Source organism: Lactuca saligna, chromosome 6 (assembly GCF_052625555.1).
Source record: "Lactuca saligna cultivar CGN05327 chromosome 6, ASM5262555v1, whole genome shotgun sequence".
NCBI lineage: Eukaryota > Viridiplantae > Streptophyta > Magnoliopsida > Asterales > Asteraceae > Lactuca > Lactuca saligna.
Window position 1 is genome coordinate 43,949,960 of NC_136422.1, and position 9,815 is coordinate 43,959,774.

The window sequence follows — 9,815 nt, forward strand, 5'->3', positions numbered from 1 at the left end:
GTCCCCGGTTACCGGTTGAAAGATACCGATGACAGATACCGGTTGAAAGATACCAATGGTACTATGTGGTATGTGGTATGATGGGGGAACTCCCTAAGGTTCGTGCTTACGGTTTACAGTTTTGGTTTCAGGTGCTTTGTTTTCAAAGGAAAGGAGCCGGTTCGATCGCAACGCATCACACTATGTTTTCCGCACATGAGATTGTTGGTATTACACTCTGATACGCTTTTATGATAAAATGCTTTGATTATTGTCACTTGGGTTTTATGTAATAACCTAATTAAAAACGAAATTTTTGGCCTTGAATTTTAGGATGTTATATATATATATATATATATATATATATATATATATATATATATATATATATAGAGAGAGAGAGAGAGAGAGAGAGAGAGAGAGAGTTAGATTCAATTGTTTCTAGCATCTATTGTGTGCATATATGATTGATTTTGGATCAATCATTTTAGTTATTTTAAGAAAGTAATTAATTTATATTAAATGCTGAAGGTTTAATTAATACTCATAATATCTTCATCATGTAATATGCATTAATTACTTTCTTAAAATAATTAAAATGATTGGTCTAGAATTAATCCTACATGCACAAATAGATAGTTAGAACATAATAACCTAACTATATATATATATATATATATATATATATATATATATATATATATATATATATTCCCAAAATATCTAACATATGTGTGGCATGCATGCGTCGAGCGAAGTCACTCGCAACTTCTTCTTTTTGAAGTGTTCCATCACATGGTTAACTTCTTTGACGGGTTCTTTCTTTGTATGGTGAGATTTTCATTGGTGGGATCAAGGGACGGATGAAAAATATGAACCGTTTTCTAACATATGTGTGGCATGCATAAGTCAAGCAATTAAAGTCATTGGCAGCTTCTTCTTTTTGAAGTGTTCCATCACATAGTTAAAGTTTTTTGAAGGGGTTCATTCTTTGGTGAGATTTTCATTTGTGGGATGAAGTTTCGCAGAATAAACTTGAGCCCTTCTTTGCTATTCAAACTCTTAATTTCATATATATATTGCATTCGAACAAAGATATATTAGTTTTTAAGTCTTCGGCAAGAGAAATCCAAGATATGCATCTCATAAAACCATCTGATCCTTTCCTGTGAAGGAACATAATCATGAGTTTTTACAACCAATTCTCTCCATCTTATGATTATCATCTACCACCATGCGAATGGGGCTATGCATTAAAAGCGAAGTTGGACGATCAAGAAAGGTACAGTTCACCTATGCCATTGATTGGGATGTATATCGCATTAGCATCTCTATTCTGCATCCTTGCAATGGTGGCTGATCTTTTTCATGGTCTGAGGAACAGAAAGCTCTGGTTTCCGTGTAAATATTTCACTGTCAATGCTGCTTCTCTCACTGTGATAGCTGTTGCAATAAAGCTACCCATGGATCTAACTAATCTAATGCCAGGCTATGTTGACCAGGCTCCAAAGCTTGGAAGCCTAGGCTTTATGTGCACCATGATGGTTAATTTATTGCCTTCTCTTGCATCCATGGACAGCAAGGAGCTTGTCACAAACATGCTGGCTTTAGGTGTTCTTGTACTTACCTTGGTTGGGAATGTCTGCATTCAAATAAACACGGGAGTTTTATCATATCATGAAAGTAGCGATCCATACTATTTTCAACTTCATTATAAAGAAATCTCCCCATCTTTCTCACGTTTAGAAGGCAATGGTTTGATGGCAACTATTTATGCGGGTATGCTACTCATGTTGCTGATAATATTTGCATGTTCATCTATAGCCATTCTAAAGTCGAAGCAAATTCTGGAATCGAAATACCATGAAGCTCATGAAAAAGCTATAAAAGATCATCAAGAGCTTCAGCAACAAGGACAATTAACTGTTGAGAAGCTAAAGAAGCATGTGAGCAACTACTGGATCATGGCAAGAACCGGAAGCCCCCAATTCATGACAACTTGTTCTGCTACAACCGCTGCTTCTGGGGTAATATGTGCTTTTAGCACCATCTTACATATTGTTATTATGGTTTCCAATATTAGATCTCTAACAGACTACAAGTCGGATTATAAGTGGTCGATGTCAGTGATTTTCATTATACAGTTTATTGGAGTCACTGTGGGTACCATTGCCCCACTTTCTAGATGTTTTGCAGTTTTAAGCTTTAAGTTGTCGGTAAAATGGATTTGGAACAATATCAAGGTCTTTAAAGTAGAAAGCTACTGGACTCGAAAGTTGTATGATTGGAAACTGAGTAGCACACCATTCCCATATTTACAAATTCTTGTTCTCAACGTTTGCATAGGATTTCAGAAGATAGTGGTAGTAGCATGCAAAATGATAGCTGTGATTCCAAATTTCTCTGTGATATGTGTCTTGTATTGTTTCCAATTTTGGAAGCGGTTAAAGGCCATGTTTAAGGCGTCGAGCGTTGTGTTGGTACAAAATCCTGAGCAATTACAAGAAGGAAATGAAAATCTTAGTTGCTACGTTTTACAACTTCAAGAGGATATAGAGTTTGCTAAGAGAACATTGAAAGGCATTTTAAAATCTGTGAACCTTTTGATCCAAAAGGCTGAAAAACAACAACCTAACAATCTTATGAAGCTTCTTGCGGAATCTAGAGGATTTGAAGGGGTTGGAAAGTTTGAAAGCCATCGTGTCCCTCCTTTACTTTCAGAAGAATATCTCAACTGTTGGAGTTTGCCATTGGTGACTCTGACATCCATCGCCATGTCTCTTCCAAACATCCAAAAGAACAAAGTCGATTGCTTGGTGAGTGGTGTGAGTGAAGGTCTTGTATATGTCAGACTTGTGGAAGAAACCCTCAATGCTACTGATAATCATGTAAGCATTCAAAAGGCGGCTAAAACTTTGTGGGTAGAAGTTGAAGTCTACCACAAGTGGTTAGGAAACAAGCTACCAAAACCTAAGCCTAAAGTGAATAAACCAGGATATATTCTTCAATGGTTAAGGGATACAGCTAAAAACAAGGCCAATGAGGTGGAAAGCAAAAATGATAACTCCAAATACAAGTCTATTTGTGCCAATTCAATGTATCGTATCACCGAAACAATCCTGCTCTCATACCACGAGAACATTGACGAGATTAGCCAAGAGGAACTATTTGCACAGTTATCATCAATGATCGCTGATATATTAGCTGCTTGTCTCACCAACTTACCCCAAGTCATTGCAATGAAATGCCACGAAAATGCCATAGAAAAAAGGGAGGCGAGTGTCCAAGCTGCAGCCCAACTTCTTGGCGAGACTACACAGATAATCAACAGCCTTCAAGTTCGTGAACTTCCAAGTTTGAATCCAGACGAGTTAGCGTTTATTGACAAGTGGCGTGCTTACTTAAGCGACCCCTTTCCTTAATAAACACTACTTTAATTTGAGTACCCAAGTTTGTTTTATAAAGATTTGTTATAATTTCTTTTCTTTTCGCAAAAGATTATGTAATTTCCATTAATGCATGTTTTAAGACTTGAATATGAACAGAGAAGTAGTGGCCAGTATGTTATTCACCGGCAACACCCTCCACCTAAAAAAACGTATTCTGAATTGAGTGGCCATGCACCTTCACCATGTCTGTATCATTAGCATTCAGAAAGCACGTTGAGTTTGTGTTTATAGTTAATTTCCATGTTGAGTTTGGAATGGACCACAATGGTATCTCATTTTCCATAGTTGTGTCTTGATAACTGTAACACCCTTAAATTGGAAATTAGAATCCTATCGAAATTTCGGCATGAGAGACTTGACAATAAACTGACTAGAAACGAAAACTCCCAATTCGAAACCATAAACTCCCTAAATGAACATGAAATCAAGATGGTTTAGTGAGGGATCAAGATTTTGAATAATTGGTGGATGTTAGAACTTTAGAAGTATGATGGGGATTAGATCCGGTTCTAGGGTTAGAGCCGTTGCCTGTGTTCGAGAACACGTAATCTTCCAGATTAGTCGACGCCCTTCCCAAGTCAAGTGTATAACAGGTCGGTAGCGAATTTCCTGTGACCAATTTTTATTTAATTTTAATGATTTCATCCGCCTTTTCGAGGTCCTTCCATAGCTCCTCCCAATTAATTTTACACAACGTTGTAAGTTCTTGAAGTTGAATCTTAGGTATTCTTCGTGAAAGGGCGTCTGGCGCCCTATTTTCTTTTCATGGTCGGTAGATAATGTCAAACATGTATCCCAATAGTTTCAATAACCACCTTTGATGGTCCTCGATAACCGTTGTATTGTTCTAGTAAATACTTCAGGCTTCGATGGTTGGTATGGAGTATAAATCATCGATCCAGTAGGTACGACCGCCACCTTTGAACCGCGAGCACTATAGCCATGAGTTCACATTCATAAACTGATTTTAATCGGGCCCAAACTCACAAAACGTTGTTGTAGAAAGCAAGTGGTTTGTCTTATTGCATCAAAACCGCTCCAATGTCGTAACATGATGCATCCGTTTCTACCACAAAGACTTTGTTAAAATCTGGTAATGCTAGAACTGGTGTTTGCGTCATCGCGTGTTGTAGATTTCGAAATGATTTTGTCACTTCTTCGGACCATTTGAAACCATCCTTCTTCAATTGGTCAATCAACGGTAAAGCTATTTTTTCACAACCATGTACAAACTTGCAATAGTACCCTGTCAAACCCGAAAATCCTTGGAGCTCGCGCGAAGCGTCTTCGAAAGTGGCCATTCCATCATTTTGTTAATTTTGGTGGGGTCGGTCAACACCCCCTTTCCCGAGATGATATGAACCAAATACTCCACCTACGTTTGAGCCAAAAAAACACTTCTTTCGGTTAGCATAAAGATGGTTTTCGTGTAATACCTTGAATACCGTTATGAGATGCGCCATGTGTTCCGTTGCCGTTTTGCTATTGACTAGTATGTCATAGAAAAATATCGGTACAAAGCATTGTAACAGTGTGGGAAAATGACTTAAAATGACTTAAAAGTCCAACAAAGTTTTCAAACCGTTTATAAAACCCCAATCATCTTTTGTCTGTTCGAAAAAACCCAACAAACTTAACATTTTATCTAAAAAGCCCAACTAAGTTACACTTTCTCGAAAGTCAAATAAGAGAAACAGATGACGTGGCTTATTACCGTACCGGAAAAATGATTTGTTAGACCAATGAAGTTTCCAAAACGTTTAAAAAACTTCAATCATGTTTTGACTGTTCAAAAAAACCCAACGAACTTAAACAAAACAAAATTGGAATTTTCTGAACGGTTTGAAACTTTGTTGAACTTTTTAGACAAAATGTTAAGTTCGTTGGTTTTTTTGAACAAACAAAAGATGATTGGGGTTTTTTCAATGGTTTGGAAACTTCGTTGGGCTTTTAAGTCATTTTCCCTAACAGTGTCTGAAACTTTGTTCATGAGTGTTTGAAAGGTATTCGGGGTGTTTGTTAGCCCAAATGGCATCACTAAAAATTCATAGTGGTCACCGTATGTTCGAAACGCTGTTTTGGGCACATATTTTGATTTCATTCAGATATGATGGTAGCTTGTCTTTAGATCAATTTTAGAAAACATTATGGCACCGTAAAAATCATCTAAAAGTTTTCTATCATGTTTATCGAAAATTTATCTATAATCGTGGCTTTGTTTATGGCTCAATAATCTAAGCGAAACTTACAACTTTCATCTTTCTTTTTGACCAATAATATGAAATTAGAAAAACGACTCGTGCTTGGTTGGATGAGGCCCGCATGTAACATTTCTCGCACCGGTTTTTCGATCTTGTCTTTTTGCGTGAATGGGTAATAGTAGGCTTTTACACTAATTGGGGTTGTACCCTCTTTCAAGATAATCGTGTGCTCATGGCTGCGAGACGAGGAAGATCGTCTGACATCTCGAATATGTCGTGATACTCGTCGACCACGGCTTGGAATTGCCGTCGGAACTTAGGGTGATGTTGCAGTTATTTTTTCTATCGAATTGAAGTGTAATAGAAAACCAGTGCTTTCATGTTTTAGTATTCGGCAGAGACTTACATGATACTAACAACTTAGATAGACTTAGGTAACCCATAAGGGTGACTTGACGATTTCCTTCATAGAATGTCATTTGTAGATCGTGCCAATTAATGGTCATATCTCCTAGAGTTTGAAGCCATTTAATTTCAAGGATGATGTATGAACTTCCAACTTGTAACGGGTAGAAATCTTCTATTACTTGACATTGGGGTAGGGTAAGCATAACCCTTTTGCATGTTCTTGAGCTTTGATCGATCATCTTGTTACCAAAACATACCCTCACAGATACCGTACTAGATATTGCCAAACCGAAAAGCTCCACCACCTATTTTTACAGAAAGTCATGGGTTGCGTCGGAATCGACTAGAATGACTACTTCTGTTCCTCCACGGACGCCTTTGAGCTTATTGGTTTGTGGTGATGTAAGATCGGTAACTAAACTCAGAGATACCTCTAGGCAAGGTCCGAGTTTTCCTCCTCTCCTTCACTTGTATCATACTGGTAACTGTAATGTTTTTCTTCAGCAATTGTGTTTAGGTGTGAACTTCGCATCACATCAGAATCATATTCTCTTTGCCTATTTTTCTGCCAATTCTGCTTTCGTCAGTCGTTTGACCACACCTCTCGTGTTTTTGTGTTTTTCTTGTCTCCTTTAGGTGTTGTAATAGGTGTGTCTGTGAAACTTGGCTTTGTTGTTCCCCCAGACCCAATTCAATTCGGATACGAATTGCCCCGGACTTTGATAACGACGGTGGTTTTGTTTTCGTTAATCTTAACCGCCATCCTCATTGCTTTAGCTAGGCTTTCAGGTTTTAAATTTTTTATTGTCGATTGGAGGTCCAATTTTAACCCTTTAATGAAAGTTCTCACCAAAATATTCTCAGGTATGTCAAGAAGTTGTTCGGCTAGGCTTTCAAATTTGCTGACGTATCATCACGCGGTTCCTACTTGTTGAAGGTTTTAAGTTTTTTCTTGTGACTCTTGAAAGCGATCCAGTAGCTTGCGTTTGAATGTTTCCCATGAACGACATGGGGTCATGAGCTCATTCCAGCGATACCATGCAAGTGTTGCTCCCTCCATATAGATTACAACTGCCCGAAATCGATCTTTTTCTCCAAAGTCGTGAATCTCAAAGTACCTTTCAATCCGATAAATCCAGTCGTAAACATCATCTCCTTGAAGGATTGGCATGTTGATCTTGCGAAAGTCATGCAACGGGTCCCTAGGTTTGCCTCCAACATTCCTTTTTTGTGAGCCTACTGATTCTTCCTCCTCATTCTCATCATCCAAGAATGATCCAAACTCGATTTTTGGTTCGTTTTCTTTCTTTTTTTCCTCCTTTATTCGAGCTTTCCTTGTTGAAAACAAGTGATAATAATTAATTCGACTCACAGTATCTAATACTTTTATTCAAGAACAAAGGGGCTTTTAGAGCCATTACAAAACAAAAAGAACGAGAAAGACTCAAAACATAAAAAATTTAATATATATCCCTAATTCTTGTTCAACACGAAGAAGAAGGGAACGACCTGGTATTTCAGATTACTAAGTCATACTGACTCTTGGCTTGGGCCTTATTTCATACACAACCTAAAACGTTGGCTAACCCAAAAACATTGAGATTGGCCCAATAAATTCCTTCCCTTAAATAGGTAATCATTGAGCTTCTTGTTTAACATCTTTTACTCCAGTTTCTTCTCTGATGAATTCAAATGTAGCTAAAGTCAATGGCTTGGTCATCATGTGTGCTTTGTGCCATAAAACTTTAGTAGTATAATGTCTTTGTTCACTAATTCTCTGATATAGTGAAAACGAACATCTATATGCTTTGTTCTTCTATGCATTACTGGATTCTTTGATAGCTTTATGGTTGAACAATTGTCACATATAACCTCCACAATACCTGCCTTTTCTTCAAGTTCTTAAAGACCTTTCAACCATACACAATGACATGCGCATGTTGTAGCTGCAACATATTCTGTTTCTGTTGATGATAAAGTGACAACTTCTTGTTTTCTAAAACTCCAACATATTGCAGCTCCACTGAATAAACATACATATCTAGAGGTACTTTTCCGGTCCTCTAGACCACGTGTATAATTACTCTCAGTAAACACTTTTAATGTCTGTTGCGTGCAAATAGCTACACCTAATTTTATATTTATAACCTAACAAACTTAACTAACTAGATTGCATCTAGGCAGTGTACCTAGTCAAATTATAGAATAACCGGATAAGTCGGGTGTTGATCACAGGATACGGTTTGACTAATTAATTTATCTACTACTAAATTAACCTAATTATTAACAAAGAAATGAAATTTTAACTAATTTTGTAAGTTTAGATGAACTTAACTCTTTAAAACAAATTCAATCAATTACTACAAATACCCCCGTTTAGTTCGAATCCACTTCTTCTTTCTGGTTAGCTAACAGTTATGGATTATCAAAGTTGGTTGTCTAATTTATATTATATTAGTAATTTAAGTCTAAATTTACCAATATTTAACTTATTCATGTAAAACTATGCATGGTCACACACAATCAAACACAAAATTAGTTATGATTATGAATAAGCTATGTAAGATTTATTAGGCAAACATAATTATGGTCATAAAATATGCTCTCTAACACAACTAAATTTAATTACTTTAATTACTTTCCTAAGATTTGGTCGATCCTAGCTCTAGCAATTTAATGTTCACTAAATCACTAGGTGTCAAGTTCATGTAAGTTAATTATCACTAAGCTACACAGAACATGAATTCAAGTAACTAAAGAATCAAATATTAGCATGCTAGGAATTAACAATCAAACACAAGCTCAATACCAACTAATTAAATCCATAATAAATTAGCTAAACCATAAGTTAAAGTTTCATCTAGCTAAACAGGAGTTACTAAATTCAGCTACTCATACTCAAAATCAAACTAAAACAAATCAAAGTAATAGACATGATTAAAGTCCCAAACGTTGAACTAATTATGAACTCTCTTTTTGTGTTGAAACCCTATTCCAGATCTTCTTCTCCTCTCAAAATCGTCTCCTGGAACCCTACAAGTAGCCAAAAAATCTCTCCAAGTCGTGATGGACTAGGGTATATATACTTTCTGATTGTTCCAAGTTCACGTCGTGAGCCGATAAGCCTCACGTCGTGAGTACGAGATAGACGTGTTCGAAAAGGACTCTTTCATCTAGTGATATCTTCTAGAATACTCCACTCACGTCGTGAGTCTTCAATTACTCACGCCGTGAGTACGTGTTTTGCTGAGCTTTTATTCTTCTTTCCTTAAAGCCTCCAAAGTTTCATGTTTTGTCAACTTTAGTCCCTCTCTTCAACAGTGCTTCCATTTGGCTGCAAAATATAATTTAAGCCTATAAGTACCATTATTATATGAAAATAACCAAATTATTAATAAAAATGTAAATAAATATTGCCTAAAAATATGTATAAATATGACAATATCAATTTCTGACTTTGATCCTTCCCATATTGTATCCCATAGTTCATAGTCCCCTCTATATACCTCAAAACCCATTTTGTCACTGCCATGTGTTCCTCATTCGACTTTACCATAAATCTTGCTAGAAAGGTGACTACATACATCAAATTTGGACTTGTCAAAGTCAAATACATGCGACTACCTATAAGACCATATGTGTTTAGGATTCTAGGCGTATGACGATGGTATCAGAACTAGCATGTAAACGTTTCGGAGTGATATCGACAATTTAATAATCTATCATGAATGAGGATCTAATTTCACCTTATTCGGTGTATAGATAAAAAAATGTTAAG

At 36.6% G+C, this 9,815-nt stretch overlaps 1 protein-coding gene across 1 annotated transcript; it reads left to right on the forward strand.

The window, feature by feature from the left end:
* The first annotated feature begins 1,163 nt into the window (after positions 1–1,163).
* LOC145002499 (uncharacterized) lies at positions 1,164–3,401 on the forward strand. The gene has a single exon (XM_078961756.1). It carries the CDS (start codon positions 1,164–1,166, stop codon positions 3,399–3,401), a length of 2,238 nt encoding a protein of 745 aa, XP_078817882.1.
* Positions 3,402–9,815: the final 6,414 nt, after the last annotated feature.

Bases quoted from the DNA above. Each gene is read 5' to 3' on its own strand.
- LOC145002499 (XM_078961756.1), top strand. From the start codon at position 1,164: ATGAGTTTTTACAACCAATTCTCTCCATCTTATGATTATCATCTACCA.